Source organism: Podarcis raffonei, chromosome 7, assembly GCF_027172205.1.
Source record: "Podarcis raffonei isolate rPodRaf1 chromosome 7, rPodRaf1.pri, whole genome shotgun sequence".
NCBI lineage: Eukaryota > Metazoa > Chordata > Lepidosauria > Squamata > Lacertidae > Podarcis > Podarcis raffonei.
The window spans coordinates 23,836,742-23,855,041 of record NC_070608.1 but is presented as its reverse complement, the minus strand read 5'-3'; the positions used below and the strand labels follow the sequence as shown (position 1 = coordinate 23,855,041).

At 38.7% G+C, this 18,300-nt stretch overlaps 1 protein-coding gene across 7 annotated transcripts in view; it reads left to right on the top strand.

Annotated features, from left to right (window-relative positions):
* The window catches only part of VPS13B (vacuolar protein sorting 13 homolog B), a 370,069-nt gene that overhangs the window by 98,109 nt on the left and 253,660 nt on the right, over nucleotides 1-18,300 (top strand). For all 7 annotated transcript variants that reach the window (XR_008331404.1, XM_053395521.1, XM_053395520.1 and 4 more), the window contains exons 18-19: nucleotides 9,139-9,273; nucleotides 12,033-12,206. Coding sequence is in view for 6 of the 7 variants with exons in the window: in XM_053395521.1 (XP_053251496.1) it covers nucleotides 9,139-9,273; nucleotides 12,033-12,206 (309 nt within the window). In the remaining variant the exon portion in view is untranslated. The remainder of the gene's footprint in view (nucleotides 1-9,138; nucleotides 9,274-12,032; nucleotides 12,207-18,300) is intronic.

Here is an 18,300-nt window from a genome sequence, read left to right as displayed (position 1 = left end):
CAGTGCACACCTGCAGGGGCCTGACAAATAGCTGTAGTATGCACAGTATACAAAATTACCCTGGCAGTGCTGCAAATAAGGAAGTTTCTGTTTTGAAGTCCATATGTGTGAGAGCTTGAGATGCCAGCTGGGTATTTTTGTTGCGTTGCACAGATGTAAAACTGCCAACTGATTTTATACCAAATAAAGGCTAATCTTTTTATACATACTTGGTGTCAGAGTTATGAAGTGGTACGTAAGAATGTTCTCACGACTTAAGCGTCTTTTAAAATAAAAGCTGATGTTTAAAAAGGCTCTAACTTAGAATGTGAGTGGAAAAATAGAAACAAAAATAGACTGCATTTGTTTAGATAAATGCTACATTAAAGTTCCCTAAAGGGGTTATTATCAATGATGTATAGTTATTAGGTGCAAATCATGATAAGGATTTGATTTATTGTATGCATATCCACTATATTACAGAACCTTTTTTCCTGTAGGTCACTTCATCTCTGTGTTGAATCCATTTTATGGGCTCTGAAATGTGAAAGCCAAATGTATATTGCTACTTAACTTGAAAGCTTTGCCTTCCTGTTTTCAGGAGTATAATTTGTAACAGACTGAAATGTATAAAACCAGACACTGTGTACATGTTTAGCATTTATTTTAGTAAATCAAACTTATTAAGTATATTTTATTTTTCACAGAATAGAACTTGGCGCATTTCTTTTGAATGTGTGCTTAAAACAAATAAGTGTAAAGGTAGTAAATATTAGTCAAGCTTCTGTAGATGTTAACAGCCAAATCCTTGTTAGATATATGATTAGGGCATATAGCAATAAAGAAGATAAAATATATCAAGTGGCTTGTTAAATGGGGGTGGGGGGACTTGCCTCTTGTAAATGGTTCTATGCTGAATCTTGAGAGCATGTGCTCTAAGGTTCTGACTTCAGTGGAAGAGTTAAAAGTTTGGGGTCATATGAATTCCAGTGGAAGGCAAGGTACATATGCAACCCAAAAGGTTCTATTGAGCAACAGAAGAAGAGTGCACCATTTTTCTATGCAGAAACAGAAACTAGGGAGTAAGGATCAGAGCAAAGTTTGAAAAAAGGGGAAGCAAGTCTGGAAAGCAAGAAAACTAAGTCTAATGTGGCTTTGATGAGTTGTTCAGATAGAGAGGGTAGTATTCAGCTAACACAGGATTCTCATTTCCTGTTGGCTGGTGGTGTGCAAAGAGGGAGAAAGGCAGCTTGGATAGGAATTTACCCCTTATTACAACCACTACTGTGATCTACAAGCTGTCCCCCAACTGTTTCCCCCACCTACCGTTACGGGACACGCATAAGTGGGGATTTCCCTATTTGGCCCTGCCCCCTTTCAGTGTCATTTTGGGCGAGTGTGTGAGTGCATGTATCAATGGGAACTCAAGCAATGCCACTGCTCTGCAGGGCAGAGCTGATGCACTCCACATGGGCGCCCCTGCTCCTGAAATTAGTGTGTGCATGGTGGGCGGGGGGCGAGGGCAAAACACGATTAAGATCAGAAGCAGAAATATTTCGTTATTGTGGGGAAGGAAAGCTAGAAACACGCATCACAGGACACACATGCAGACATGGTCCTTTCCTGCAACATTCTTCCTGTCCCCATAAAGCTGGATGACTGTTAAGGAGGAGGAAGGTTGCCTGCAGGGAGAGGTAGTGAAGAAGAGGGTAGACGGATGTTGTGGGTAGAAGGAGAGAAAAACACAGAAGACACTGCTCACTTTCAGAGTTATTTTTAAATCCCTACTTATAGTGCACACATACATCCAGGTACACACACCATCAAGCTGCTTTGCTATTTTCTTGCATTTCTCAAGCCCTTTGTGTAAAACTAAGGAACTTGTAGTTACTGAAGCTGGGGAGGATTTTTGTTTGGGTGTGGGGAAGAAGATTTTAAGAAAATGCAAAAGTGTTTCCCCACTTTTTTGCCACTGTTTTATTTCGGGAAGATGATGGGCTGCAAGTTTAAGCTGCTAGCTCCCCAGAATGTTCCTCAGAGAGAAAAGAGAGATAGATAGATAATCCAGAAAGATGTGGTCTGCAAGTTAATGAAAGGACAGCCCCACTCCCCTGGGGCTCCCCTGAACAGTCATCAAGTCACCCCAAGGTGCCATGGCACTCTGCTTGAAAATCAGTGTCTTAGTTATTTTGATAGTTACTTGAACAAAAGCCACCTTTTAGCATATTTTGTTTTCTCATTATCGGCAGATTTAGAAAGCAAATATTTGTATTTGATACACAGCATGGGGCTCACTTAAAGTCAGGAGACTGAGGGTAGATGGTGAGTTTAAAAATTGTGAAATGAAATTCTGTTGGACTGTGATGCTAGACTCAATTAGGCATTATTTCCTTTATTGAGAATACTTTATTAATCCATTTAACATAGGTTATTTAAACAGAATATTGGACCTCCTGTGAGAGGCAATACTACAAAGATGGCCATTTTACTTAGTGACAACTTCAACACTTCTAAGAAGGTTTTCACTTCAAACAGCTTGCCGCCACTGCAGGTTGCATGTATATAGTTGAGAGTTTCTAGTTCTTGGCTCATGCACAGATGTCTTTCAATAATGCTGGCCTGTAATTTCGTCAAATTGCTTGGTTTATCAGCAGCACATGTCATCAATCCTAGAGTGCTTGCTCAAGTCAAGCCTCAGAATTCTTAGCTTACAGATGCAGCTGCAAACAGGTGAACTGGCAGAAAGTAATTTGTGCAGCTTGGTGGCTGTCAGACAAAAGACAGACAATCTGTGTTTTAAACAGATTGCAGGCCTTGCATGAGCCAGACAAAAGGGATTTCTACAACTGCAAATAATTCCAAGGTTGACATATTTTCCTTTCTGCCATTAGGTGATTTGTTAAAATTGGAAACAATGAATGTAATAAATCTACACAGAAACCGGAGATAAGATGAAAGAAAAAAGGAGATCACTAAATAAGTTTACATTGCTTTGTTGAAAAGGATACAACTGACATTCATATAGCTTATTCTCTTGCCAAGTTACGGAGTTAGTCTTTGTAACTCACAGGGCTACTTATAGGCACATGCAGATGTTACACAAAGGCAAAACTTCAAATAACAAGAATTATTTGTGCATTATATTTATGAGACACCTTATAAAATAAATTCTCTCGGCATCATACAAGTAAAAAAACCACACACCTGACAACAAAGGTGGTTATCTTATACCCATTTACCTTGTAGCAAACCTATTCAACTCATTAGGTCTTACTTTAAAGTAGACCCATATGGGATTACACAGTAAATGAGTTTAAAAAACAACAACTAATAACAGGTGATAAAAAATTAAAGAGCTTTTGTGAGGCAAATAGTGAGCTTCTCTATTTTCCAAGCTGCAAAAAGAAAAAAGAAAGAAAAAAGGGGGGATTTACTTCCGAACTTTATTTAGATATTATTTCTTCTGATAGCTAATTGTGTCAGATGAACATTTTATACCCATGGGTATGATACAGTGTGCTGTGTGATCTGTGCCCAAAGGCTTGCATTGCATACGTTTGCAGAGAAAGTGAGATCATCATCTAATAAAGTATGGTTTCAATTTGTCTTAGTGAATCAAATGGATACCCTATTTAAGGGGGGGGAATGCACTCCTACAGGTTGCTGTCTGCAGTCCAAATCGCTGATCAGAGAGTCTTTATACACATTGGTAATGTGCTGTGCAACATAAGCTGAAATATATTCCACAAGGGAGGAAAACGGAATAGTTTACATACACTGTTCCTAAGTGTAATGAATATAAAACTCCATTACTCACTTTAAGCAGGTGCTTTTTATATGAGGCTTAAAAAAAAAACTTCTGGTGAAATTATTGGTTTCTACAGGCACTTAACTTCCAGTGGTCTGATCAGATAAAGAGGCTAAAAATACTATCAAAAACATTTGTTTAATGCTTTATGGGATGAAAGGTTAATATCCTTTTGATAGAAGGAACTGTCATTTTGGACAGTAAAGTCAAAAATCCAAAAAGACTACTGTTGTGTAGTTTTGTGGATCAGCAGGTGTATAGATCTCTGATAGGATGGGGTAAACGGAAACATTTCAAGCTTTTTTTAGATTAAATTCTAGTTGTGATTTCAGATACTCCTTTATATTAACATCCATTCCAATGACTGAGGAACAGGGATAATCTGTATGTGTTTTACTTGTTTTCATAAGTGTATATTATATTGTTGTGTTGTGTGCTGTGGGATCTTATGGTGAAGGGCAGAGAAGAAGTCATAACCAAATTAGAGCTGCTGAAGTAATAGAGCAGCTATGACCCTGTTAAATGGCATCTTGGACCATTTGCTCATTCCTCTTTTCCTTACCTTCCACAGAAGATCATGTGTTTCTGTGTGGGTTGTAGGGGAGGAGTCTTTCCCCCTTTGGGTGGGTATGTACTTAATGCCTTTATATCTGCATACCTTGGGGTTCCCTCTTGTTTATGGGTGGAACAATTTTGATTGCAGTGTTGTAGGTACAGCCAACCTGAATTCAGTATTAGAGGGAGTTTGTTCCTGTTTCCTATTAACTGTATTAACAAAAACACAGCACAGGACTGTGCAGATGAAAGGGCCAGTACTAGGTAGATAAGGACTCCTTTGGGTCTCAGTGCTCCGGTTTGGCTTCTGTGTGACTGCCTATGTAGGTTGCAATCAAAGGTGTAGCCAAGGCATAAAACTCTATCCTTTCCTTATACTCTGAGATATCAAGGACGTATCTAGTCTTTGTTCCATTATTTTCCCCATTTATTTTCTCCTGTATGAGCAATTAGATGGGCATTTGCCCTCATTGGAGGAAAGCAAAGCACTGGACATAGCACTGTAGTGGGGGCAAATAGCACTGTAGTGGGGGCAAACCTTTTCCACCCCCCTTTCTATTGTGTGGTTCACAGACACATCACCACTCCTAAATGAACATCTTACTAGAGCCAGTGAGGTGTAGTGGGTAGAGTGTTGTGCTAGGACCTCAGAGACAAGGGTTCAAATCCCCTCCCAGCCATGCAGCTCATTGTGTGACTTTGAAAAAGAATAAGACAGATTCAGGGAGAACCCCTGTGGCTATTAGTTGTGATAAGTAGAAACAAAAACTCACAGGCAAGTGAGATGAGCTGTTCTCATCATGACTCATTTCTGAGCTTACTTGATGCATTTGTTGAGGATAGTACGCTATGTCATACTTTTTGATTGACCGAATGTTATTATGATAGAATCCTTTAAAGTATTAGAGATGACAAGAGTCAAAGCAAACCTACCTACCAGCAGGGCGTTTTAATATAGGATTCTGAAAGCTAATTTTGTGTCCTTGCTCTCATCCCTGGGTTTGTATTTCTTTTCTTTGATCCAACTCTTTCTAATTCCTGATAGTGTTCAATTCTCCAAGAAGTCCATAAATAATTATAGAAATTTATAACTGCTGTAACAGGGTGTGGTGTGTTGTTAGGTATTGCTATTAAATCAGTATTTTTTTATGTTATTTTTGATTGCAAATTCAGCAATCCACTCTCCACTATAATTATTCATTTTTATAGACCTTTGATCTATTTTCTCTTATATTTTCAGTATCAACATTTTGTTCTCCATTGAATTCATAGGGTGGAATTCAACACTGAACTATGACAGACGTTATGTTGGTGCAAGCATTTCAGATTGTTAGATGGAATGACACCCACTCCCTCTCCTGCTCCTGTGCACTATTCTAGGGGATCTGACATCCTCCAGAATCAATTTTGGGGGTTGTAGGAGGAGAGTGAGGAGAAGGAGAGGGGGAAAGCTGTTGCTCAAGCTGAAGTTTTTGCATTGATAGGGCTCATTAGATTAATCCCACCCATAATTATTACTATCTTATGGTTTTGTTATGCTAATTCCACTAGGGACTAAAATGCATGCCCAGACATCTAAGGGAATCCAGACTTCTATTCAGCAAAGCACTATTATATTATACACACATGTAAGCCAGTTGTGGGATTTTGTCACCATCTAAGTCAACCTTTCTCAATCTTAGCTCCCTAGTTGTTATTGGACTACAACTTCCATCATTCATAGCTAGTATGGCTGGTGGTGAGTTGTACTTAGGTCCTAGATCAGGCACCCCCAAACTCGGCCCTCCAGATGTTTTGGCACTACAATTCCCATAATCTCTGACCACTGGTCCTGTTAGTTAGGGCTGAGTTTGGGGGTGCCTGTCCTAAATGCTGGGATGGTCAAGATCTGGAGCACAGAGCTGAAGATAGGAAGATGAGGTGCACTTTGTTCTCAGTGTCATATCAAGTCTTATGGGACAAAGTAAGCAACCTCCAATCACTAAGCATATATGTACATGGGAGAGTATTCACAAAAGGCAAGGGCAGAACACCAGAAGAGTCGCCACTTTTGATGTTCCTCATACAAATAAATGGTTGCTATTCATTCCAAGTAAAGCCTTGAGCTTGAGGATTCTGGAGCAGTGGAAGCAGCATATGGGCATGCTTGACATTAGATGGCCCATCCTCTATTAAGAAAAGGGACTTGACTCAGTGATAGAACACACATGTTCAGCTTGCAGAAGTTCCCAAATGAAGTCCACAGCATCTCCAGAATGGCTTGCAGAAACCCCAGTCTGAAACCCTGGAAGGCTGTTGTCAATCAGTCTAGATAATACTGAGCGAAATGAACCGGTGGTCTCACTCAGTATAAGGTAGCTTCCTGTGTGCTTTTTATCCAATCCTTGGGAGGCTTTAGAATGTTTTTTGTGTGCAGAGCTTTACACACACACGGGCATTTTACTTCTATTTGGTGTTGAAATTAAGTTTTATTCTGGTTACGGCATTTGTATCTTGCTGTTCCACAGAGGAGCTCAAAGAATGTCAAATAGTTCTCTCCCCTCTCCCAGTATATCCTACCCTATGAGGTAGGCAAGGCTGATGGATAGTGACTGACCTAAGATCACTCACGGTCAAGTAGAAATTTGAAACTGGGTCTCTCCACATGGGCTCTAAATACAGTCATACTTCGGAACTTGAACGCCCTGGTACACATATTTTTCGGCTCCCAAACGATCAAAACCCGGAGGTGATCTGGTTTTCGAACGTTTTTCAGAAGCTGAACGTCCAACGTGGCTTCCACTTGACTGCAGGAAGCTCCTGCAGCCATTTGGAAGCCACGCCTTGGTTTCTGAATGTTTCGGAAGTCAAATGGACTTCCGGAACGGATTCCATTCCAGTTTCGAGGTATAACTGTTTTAGTTTCCATGATGATGTCCCCTCCCTCCACCTTCTGAAAGCATTGAGTTGCAAACAAAAACTGATCACCTAATTTTATTGTCTCTGCTACTGAAATGGGATTTGATTCATAAAAATGGTATCTGTACAGTAGTGCAGCCTTATAACTGCTCCCTTGGGCCTTGTAACAGTGTTTGATTACATTGTCTCATGCTATTTTTCCACAGCAGGGATGGCTCTCTTGAAAAAGCACTGTTCTCATCTTTCGGTATGTGGCCCCATAGCTTTTAAATACCAGCTGGCCACAAGAGTTTATAGTGGAAAGAGGCCCACTCATTTATTATATAGCAATCAGTGCAAACTCACCAGCTTTGGTGTGCATGAATCTGCTACAACACCAGTTAAGCAATTGGAAAGATATGGCCTGGAGAACCATGTGAAATGAAAGCCAACATTTGGTATTAGTGGTGTTGACCAAGTAGTAAGTTGGTGTGTGTTAATGCAAAAAGTGTTGCACACTGTGCAAATACTGCAGCCTACTTTAGCTATGCTCTGCAGTATGCAGCTGGAGAGTTCGTATCTAAATTTTAAAAGGCGTACTTTCCGGTTAGGGAATCTGTTCCTGTCCAGCATGCAGCTTAACAGAGCAATTATTTTATGTGGTTAATGGATGATAAGGTGCATCATTTGAATATAACAGTCAGCCATGACGACTTCAAAGGGTCAAGCAGATTTCATTCATTTGGATTTTTGAATGTTATTCAACAACCTTCTTTTGTTTTGTTTTCCTGGTACATAACACGGAATATGATCTGCACCCCTTATTTCAGACAATGCACAAGTTGTGGATCATATTCAGTGGGTGGATGAGCTGAAGGCTACCTGTGCAATGAGTCTCTCTCTCCTACCACTGCAACCTCCTGTACCCCCAAAAACGAGTCCAGAGGGTCTGGGGACCCCCTGTTCCATGTCATAAGGGGCTGCAGAAAGAAGGGGCATTGCTCAAGATTGGGCATCAGAATCTTACACAAGCAGAGCTCTGCTGTGTTTGGAATTCCCTCTTTTGTACAAGGGAGATTTCCCCTCCTTCCCTGCAACTCACTTTTTCTCACAGGTGCCCAAGCTAACTTTTCCAGATACTGTGAGTTAATGCAGCTTTCCTGAATATTGCCGTTTATGAAATAATAGCAATGGATACAGCCAAATGTAATGTGGGTGGGTGTTCAGTTAGCTTTCCTGTGCAACTGCCAGAGTTGTGCACTCGTGACCTGTTACATCCCCCACCGTTGCAGTTCTAGGTCTCTCTTCAGAAACAGCTGCCAGTAAGTGCTGAGTTGTGCCAAACTGTGTGGTAGCCTCCTTGAGTGTACAAATGGAGACAGAAGAGACCACCAAACCGATTTCCACTTCTGACCTGAAGCAAAGTTTGAACTTTGGTTTCCGTAAAAAGATGACACGTGTCGTTACCTGCTGTGCAACTCAGCTGCATAAGTTTAATTTTTATTTTGCTACTGAACCAAATGGTTTTAAGTGAAATCTTAGACTTTTTAAATAAAAAAACCTCGTTTTAACACTTTGAAATTACAGGATTAAAAAGAGGAGCCAGAGGAGCCTGGCTTGCCTTTATATGACAGTGAAAGCAAAGTTTAATGCATATATGAATATGACCAGCTAATTAATTTAATGCAACGTTCTGTGTTTTTATGTATAGTAAAGATCTGTATTCTTATGTAGAAGAGATATTTGTATAGATCTATGCATATAATAATTGTATACTATAAATAAATTATCTTTAGAATCCAAAGAAAAATATTGTAAAGCAGATAATTAAAGTATAATTAAATTTAAATGTCTTGGTGAAAGAATATAAAAATATTTAAATTCAGCAGGCTAGTACATTTGCAGTTTTCTTTTATTAGGTGTGAAATCTAAGAATCCCCTGCCAACTCTTGAGGGCTCAATCCAGAATGTTGAATTGAAGTACTGCAGCACATCATTGGTCAAATGTGCCTCTGGGACCATGGGATCAATAAAAATTTGTGCCAAAGCCCCAGGTATGTGCAGCTGGACCATGTAAAAGTTTATAGCCTGTGTAGGAGAATTGGCCTTGCTTTTTACAAGGAGAGTTACTGAAACAAGAATTTATTCATTGTTCCTATGAATCAGATGTATTTTTAATTTTTTTGTTTTTAGAAGCAGGATAGGATGATGTAGCATGGCATCGTCAAAGGTAAAAAATAAGAAACTATGTTAAGGTGTTTTGGTCACTACAATTTTAAAGGCATTCAAAATCAACACAGGTCAAAATCAAGAGTCAGTTTGATAATACTGTGTGAGTGTAGAAACTGAATTCTGCATCTCCATAATGATTACGTTTTTGGGGGAAGAAATGAAACATTGTTTCCTCGAATGTTATGTAATGCCAGATACACGAAGTGCACAACATTTAAACTGTTTTACATATGAATGTAAGATCTTTGCTGAGTATTACCTATATCTAAAATTGGATAGATTCTGTACCTGTGCTTAAATATATTGAATGCTGGTTTTCCTGTGGCTTTTTGGACTAAAAATCACAAAATGTCAGGTAAGAGCTTCCAATTTATGCATCTGGAGAAAATGACAACTAGATAAATATAAGTACCCTAACAGAATATGATTGTAGTCTTAGAATTAATGATCCATAAATAAGATTCAGTTAAATAATAGAAAAAATAGGGCCAGGGAATCAATTGCTAAAGCCTATTTTGGATCCAGTTAAGAGAAAACAACATGGCTACTTGAAAGTGTACCACCTGCTATAATTTACTCCTTAGGTAGATTTGCTGCTGCTGGACAAAAAGGAAAGAAAAAGCCCTGCTTCTGATTTCTCCCTAAGGCCCCTATAAATGAGGCCAGTACTATAATTGCAACCAGAAGGAGTGCAACACCACACAGCAGAAAGATGACAAAAAGGCCAAAGCCAATTTGTGCAAAAGGAGATAATTGAAGTATTAGCTTCAGTCTTTTATGGCAAATCAAGAAAACTGATTTATAGCATATTAACAAATGTTCAGGTAAATTCGCAACAATATATTTGATTTACGCACATTTCAACTATTAATCAAGTAAAATAATTATTCCTTCAGACTAATAACTTATTATTCACCATTTGTGATCAAAACTAAGTTGCGCACACTGCAAATAATACTACCTTACAAGTCACTGTATTATTAATATCATGCAGACAAAACCAGTATAAATTTTGTTGCTTATCTCACCATTTTGATTCAATACACATTAAATAAGGAGCCCTAATTTTGGCAGCTCATTTTCACCTGCTGGCTAGACATGCCAGCCTCCTATGGCTATTCAATGGGCATAGTAATTCCATATTTTATAAAGAGGATACAACCAGTCTGGTCATCTATTCCCTAGGGATATCCATGCTAAATTATACATACAGCATCTCTTAAACAAGTGAGGTACATACAATTCTGTATTAGCAGCCCAAAAAGTGAGTGGTAAAATCTACAAATAATCACTGTTTCATACTGAAAACATATACCAAAGAGAGAACAATGTATTCAGATTTTATGTCTTTGACCTCAGAGTTTGACCATATTGATAAATCAGATTTATGTCAGAAAATTGAAAAACTGGTTTTAAAATGTTCAGCATTCCTATGTTCTTCCTTAGGACACTGGATATAGAGTAGTTTAGTCATGGAAAAAGCTGTTTTCTTCTAGTTAGTTTATGTTGCCATGGTTACACACCGTGTCAACCCTCATGGTTTGCCGCTTACCACCCAGTTACAATATTGAAATGGCAAAACTGCAAAATCAGCCTAAGTTGGAGAGAACAGTGTTTTCTATGACCTGTCACTGTGAAACAGCAGTACAATGTCCTCTGAGGAAGGCATTTCAAATGTGTTGGGAATTCAGAGACATTTTAAAGCTAATCCTTCAATAAATCTGGAGTCTTTGCACTGATCGGCCTTGCCCTTCTCTTGTTTTCCATATTGTTCAGGTATGTAGCTTATCAGGAGAGCAATGTATTGGACAGTCTCTCAGTCCTCCCAAAACATTTTTCTCCTGGCTTTGGGGCAGTTTCCCTAGTTTTTGACAAGTGAATGCGGCAGCCAGCAGCTGTCTTATCCAGTTTGTCCCATATGCAGAAGAAGCATTCATAATAATTATTTGGAGCAAGTGAATATTTTCTCTGTGATCTTTCAAGAGAATTTGCCTTCTACCTTACAAAGTCAACAAGGCTGAGGTATGTTCAACCTACCACAGCATAGTGGACAGTTGGCAGATTAGTCTTGAACTTGATTCACTTTTCTTTGTCCTTTAGTCTTCATAGACTAAAGTCTTCAGAAGTCTTCAGTAGCCTCCTCATGACACTTTTGCTCTCTTTCCAAAAACTGATTTTGAGGGGGCTTCTACTATAAGTGAGTGTATGTATGACTGGAGCTCATGTGTTCAAGTAACACCGAGAAGTAAGCATTTAAAGATGTTTATTTTATATGTTGAAGCTCTGAAATCTAATGAATTTAATGCTTCCATAGAATATAGCCCTGAAATACTTTGAATATACTTAAAATGTTTGCAGATAAACTACTGATATCATCTTTTAACCTATGCAAATTATTTAATACATTCTGACCATTTTTTTGGAAAATATTATTTGCAGATTATTTCTGTCCTTAGTAATAGAAAAGGCAGTGTTATCTGGCTTCTTCAATACAATAAATGTCATTGTGATTATATAGTTCTCTGAGGTTCACTGAACATCTATTCACTAAACCACAATGTTGTTGTTATAATACACTTAGGAGATGGTGGAAAGGAGAAGCTGATCCCTTTAATTCAAGGCCCATCTGATACCAGAGATTTATACAGCAGCAAATGGCTTAACGAAAGCAGAAAGCCAGAGTCAATCCTTGCTCCAGATTTGTTTGCCTTCACAATTCAGATCCCTCAACATAAAGACTACAGCTACAGTTCTGGTGAGTGCAGAAATTATTCGTTATGTTATCTTCCTGTATCTAATATAGTATTCAGAAGGATGGTAAAGAGTGTTAAGGGAACCCATGGAAGCCAATGAAAACTACATGTTTCTCACATTGTTTGTGAAATACATTGAGAGGCACTGCAATCTCATTTGGAAAGCTGAAATTCAAGCCAGCTATTGGAATCTTCTTGTGTTCTGCTAAGGTATAGTATCTTAACACGGTCCAGGGTTGCTTTGCATATATATTGTCCTTGTACTGCTTTTATTTTTTAAAGGCATATGATTCATGCTTTACTATAGGGGTTGCCAGCCCATTGCCTGGCAGGTTCCAATGTGCCTTCCAGTCCCTTTTACGAAGCCTGTGAAATGTTTGAATAAATTTCCTTTGAAACCCATAACGCACACGAGTTTCTGTTTCTGCACTGGTTGACCTCTCCTATGCTGACCCCTAAACATGTGCACATTTCACTGGATGCCAGGATTGGGCACCTACCCTCCTTCTTTTCTGAACTGAGTAGGGATACAAAAAGCTTCTCTCTGTCAGTGAGCACAGTAGTGGCTGACCTACAGGTAGGTGCCTTTTTTCCTTTTCTTTTTGTGGTCATCCCCATACAATTTTGTGTTTCTCTTTTTCTGCTCTCTTAAATGTGGCAGAAACTCCTGCAACAGCTGTTTTGTGTCTATGACACTTTCACAAAATTCCAGGTGGACCTACTGGCCCCAAAAGGTTGGCAGCTACTTTAGTGCTATGTGGTCAAACCTGAGCCAAATGTTGAGCTCTCATGCTGCCCCTTCTTCTCTAATAGATTTCATAGCAAGTCAACTTCAAACCATAGGTCATAATGATGACTTGTTAAACGAACCAGGACTTCTGGTTGAGACATGACATTAAGAAAGTGATCTGTAAGAGTCAGAATAAACCAGAATAAATAAATAAACAAACCAGAACAGTCAGAATAAACCAGAATAAGTCCTCCTCCCAACTGGGGGGGGGGGAGGTGAAAGAGGAATGGGGAGCAGGCAGCGCTAAACAATGGTTTAGCATAAAATGTGAACACAGTCTAAGTGTTTTGCTACATTAAATGACTGAAATGTTATTAGGAGCTCTTTAGAATTCTGTGCAAACTAGGTATTTAGCTTTTAGTCTTGCTTTTAGCTGTACACATTTTGAATGTTGTGTGCCAACTCTGAGCCATTCCTTGCCGCTTTTCATCATTTTGTTTATTTATTTAACAAAATTTATATACCGCTTGATTGTAATGAAACCTCTAAGCAGTTTACAAGAAATTATACCCGTTTGCAGGATGTCATGGAGACCCCTTAATTGGGCAAGCATGAAAAATGAGGAGGGAATCCAAGAATTTTAATTGGCTGAAAAAAGCCAGGCTTTGGTTTTAACTCTCATGCTCAGCATATTTTGTCAGTAATTCAATATATTCTTTAAACATTGAGAGCTGCCTCCAGTTTTTGAAAGAAGCCCCCCCCCCCCCTTTAGATCAGACCAAGATGCATGATGAGAGGAAGTGCTCCCTTGTCATTTCATTTAACCATCTGAAGTGGTCTCAGGATAGTGATATGCAGTGTACATACTCAGACATAATGCTGCATTTCATATTTGCAAATTAGCCTGATTTGTCCACCTGTTTTCAGAGGGCAAAAGCAATCAGGAAGGTTGTAACAAGTTTTGAAATGTGAAGACTCAGAAACTGTTTTACTTGCAGAAAGCATGAGACAGTAAAAGTAATAAATGAGTTGGGAAAGCAGATTGAAATAAACTAAATCAAACCATAAGATACTAAAACGCAAGTTTCTTATTTTTACTTACGTAGTTTGGAAAATTTGTTCACCACTCCAAGGTGGCTATTGTTCCTAGTTACTGGAGTCCATTGCATGGGAATCGCCCAATTTTGCATATATAATGTAATAAGAAATCACTTGATTTTGCATTAATATTAAACTATATGCCATATTTCCTTAGTAATGTTGAAGTTTGATCTTGTTTGCTTTTGTTAATCCTGTAGAAGTCATGCAAAAAACAACACTATAAATTTGTTTCAAGTATTTGCAATGCAACAGGTCATATTTTTCAAAGCGATAACTTCTTTTTCTTTCTTAAATTTTTATGGGAAAATCTAGGCCTTTCTGCATCCTAATAATGTTTGGTGTGGTAGGATATTTCACATATTACCTTTTTTACTTCTCCCCCAAAGTATAAGGAACAAGTCCCATACTGCAATCTGCAGAAACATAAATTATAGCAGCAACAACAATGTTACTTGATACTTCCATACTTTGTAAAGGTTAATTTTGTTCAGTGGGGTTAATTGGAAAGGAAGGGATGGGCATAAAATCCAGGTTTGCTGCCTCACTTTTTTTTTTTTTTTGCATTCAGGAGAGGGCAAAATGAAGTTGCCCATATTTCTCATTTGTAATTCAGGTCCAAGATGCCATCAGCTCTAAAAGGGTCTAGACTTCAAACAGTGTGGCTTAAAATATATATATATTGCGTAAACACACATGATCAAAATATTTAATACATTAACTGATGGGCTTTTTAAATGTATAATGCATTAAAACATTGTAGTAATTAAAGACAATTCACGTTTATGATTTGGGCATAAAAGCATAAAAATGATACCCATCTATCTTGTTACATTTCCTCTTCTCTCCCTGAGGACTTAACTATGTACTTTATCTGTAATTGTTGCCAGTTTTCTATCAGGTTCCCACTGGATTTCTGGTGCAAAAAAAATCTTATCCTCCTGCTGACAGAGCTTGCTTGAATGATTTCATGCTCTTAGCATTTTTGTTCACGGGAATTAGGAGCAAAATGTAACTGCAGCTGAACATAGCATCTATTTTTGTAATTTTGAAGTTTATATGCCATTATTGGAACTAAATGAAGAGATACAGGTGTTCTCCAGCTCTAGTCTGTTGGGATTTCTTGATGGCCGAAGCTTGAAAAGAAAATGCATGTGTTTTCAGAGTCAAACAGCAGCTGTGAGACAAGGATTTATGCTTTTCTCAGAACTTTGGGATTTCAAAATGTTACATTTAATCACAGGCACAGAAAGAGAGCAAATGTTAAAGATGTTACATCTGAAAGTAGGGATTGATCTCTTTACCATACCAGTCAGTTGTGGGAATAGAGGAACAAAATAGTCTTTAATCTTAATATGAATAATTTCAAAAGTATTATGATAGCTGCCAGTACTCCGTGGTCAAGGTATTTTCACTGGGGCATGGAATAATTTAATCTTTCCCACAGAATTTGATATATTTTCATTACTTTTATCTTTGAATGCTTGGTAAGAGTCCTGTAAAGTTTGATGAAGCCAACAGTAATTATTTTAAAGTCTCATTGAATTTAAGTCCCTCTGAAATCAGTTGGACTCAAAAATGTCCTTTTGTAATTTTGAAGAGCAGATTTAAAATAGTTTAAATTCTTACATAGGGTTTGCTTAGGTAAAAATAATATCAAGATGAATATTTGATAGTTCATTGTCCATAATCTCCATGAGGAATGAGAGCCATCTACAATTTCTAAATTGTTTCTGTCTCTCTTAGGGAGATTTCCAGATGGCACTGTGTGGAAATATCTCATAATATTTTGTGTGAAACTAACAATAAAAAAATGTACATAATATAACAGAATACACTGGCAATAACAGAAAGTTGACCACATAAATGCTAAATAAAATGGCTGTGGCACCATTTACCTTCCTTGGAGGTGTGGCAGAACAGATAGAGTTTAACCTGCGCTCTATTATTGATGGTGTTTCTTGATAGGCTTTTTTTTGGAAAAGAAATTTCACAGCTTTGTCAACCAATGTGCATGCACACACATGCAGCCCAGCTCCAAACCAATACAGAATGAGTCTGTCTAGAGCAGAGTTTAGGAAAAGAGCCCCATCTGATTATGTCAGTTGCCCAAGGGGAAGTAATCTCTAAGGTACTTGGTGTCCAGGCCATTTCACACTATATAGCACTAGCACCTGATGATAGTAATATATACATACACACACATGCTTAACCTCTTTAAAGGGACAACAACATTCCAACAGCAGTCATTGAATTAGTACATGCTTTGCTGTGGTATGTTTCTGAATTAGGGTCTGTGTTTAATAGTTGCTATTAGATACTTTTATGGGTTGAAGAAATTGTTTTTTCTGATGCTATGCAGGTTCTCCTCCTGCCAGATCCTGTGGTGAGGTCATAGTTCTGTATTTATGATGTAATGTTCTGTTCCTATGGAAATTGTGATACAGCAAATTCAGCATTTCAGATTTATAAAGATTAAATAGGAGAAACAGAAGGGATATGAGCAAATGCAGTACTTTAAAAATGAAATCTTGCTGATTTAGAAACAATAGCAGCCATAAGAATTAAATTATAGCTATTCGAAAGGTTTAGCTAATGTAAATAGCTATAATCTCCTTTAAGTTGTTTCTACAAGTGTAAGTGATTTCTTTTGTACTCTGTAAAGGGGCTTTGGATACTTCAGAGAACCTTGTTCAGCCCCAAATCACTTCTGCATCTGCTAGCTTATAAAAATCTGTGACAGTTTTAGGGTTATGAAATGTTGTGATCTAGCTACCTATAGCAAGTGAGAAACAATGCATTTCCTGTGTTGCTCCTGTTGCAATTTCAGATTATGTTAGGGGCATGTTGTTGTTACTGTTTCGTCATTTAGTCGTGTCCGACTCTTCATGACCCCATGGACCAGAGCACGCCAGGCACTCCTGTCTTCCACTGCCTCCCGCAGCTTGGTCAAACTCATGCTGGTAGCTTCGAGAACACTGTCCAACCATCTCGTCCTCTGTCGTCCCCTTCTCCTTGAGCCCTCAATCTTTCCCAACACCAGGGTCTTTTCTAGGGAGTCTTCTCTTCTCATGAGGTGGCCAAAGTATTGGAGCCTCAGCTTTAGGATCTGTCCTTCCAGTGAGCACTCAGGGCTGATTTCCTTAAGAATGGATAGGTTGGATCTTCTTGCAGTCCATAGGACTCTCAAGAGTCTCCTCCAGTGCCATAATTCAAAAGCATCAATTCTTCGGTGATCAGCCTTCTTTATGGTCCAGCTCTCACTTCCGTACATCACTACTGGGAAAACCATAGCTTTAACTATACAGCTTTAACTATACAGGTGATGTCTCTGCTTTTTAAGATGCTGTCTAGGTTTGTCATTGCTTTTCTCTGAAGAAGCAGGTGTCTTTTAATTTCGTGACTGCTGTCACCATCTGCAGTGATCATGGAGCCCAAGAAAGTAAAATCTCTCACTGCCTCCATTTCTTCCCCTTCTCTTTGCCAGGAGGTGGTGGGATGATCTCAGTTTTTTTGATGTTGAGCTTCAGACCATATTTTGCGCTCTCCTCTTTCACCCTCATTAAAAGGTTGTTTTAATTCCTCCTCACTTTCTGCCATTAAGGTTGTGTCATCTTCATATCTGAGGTTGTTGATATTTCTTCCGGCAGTCTTAATTTCGGCTTGGGATTCATCCAGCCAAGCCTTTCTCATGATGAATTCTGCATATGTTAAATAAACAGGGAGACGATATACAGCATTGTCGTACTACTTTCCCAATTTTGAACCAATCAGTTGTTCCTGTAGTATCCAGTTCTAACTGTAGCTTCTTGTCCCACATAGAGATTTCTCAGGAGACAGATGAGGTGATCAGGCACTCCCATTTCTTTAAGAACTTGTCATAGTTTGCTGTGGTCAACACAGTCAAAGGCTTTTGCATAGTCAATCAAGCAGTAGAAGATGCTATTCTGAAACTCTCTAGCTTTTTTGCAATTTGGTCTTTGATTCCTCTGCCCCTTCGAAATCCACCTTGCACTTCTGAGAGTTCTCGGTCCACATACTGCTTAAGCCTGCCTTTTAGAATTTTAAGAATAACCATGCTAGCGTGTGAAATGAGTGCAATTGTGCAGTAGTTGGAGCATTCTTTGGCACTGCCCTTTTTTGTAATTGGAATGTAGACTGATCTTCTCCAATCCTCTGGCCACTGCTGAGTTTTCCAAACTTGCTGGCATATTGACCTTATGCTAGGGGCATATTATAGTGCAAATCCAAAGCTTTCTGCATAGGCA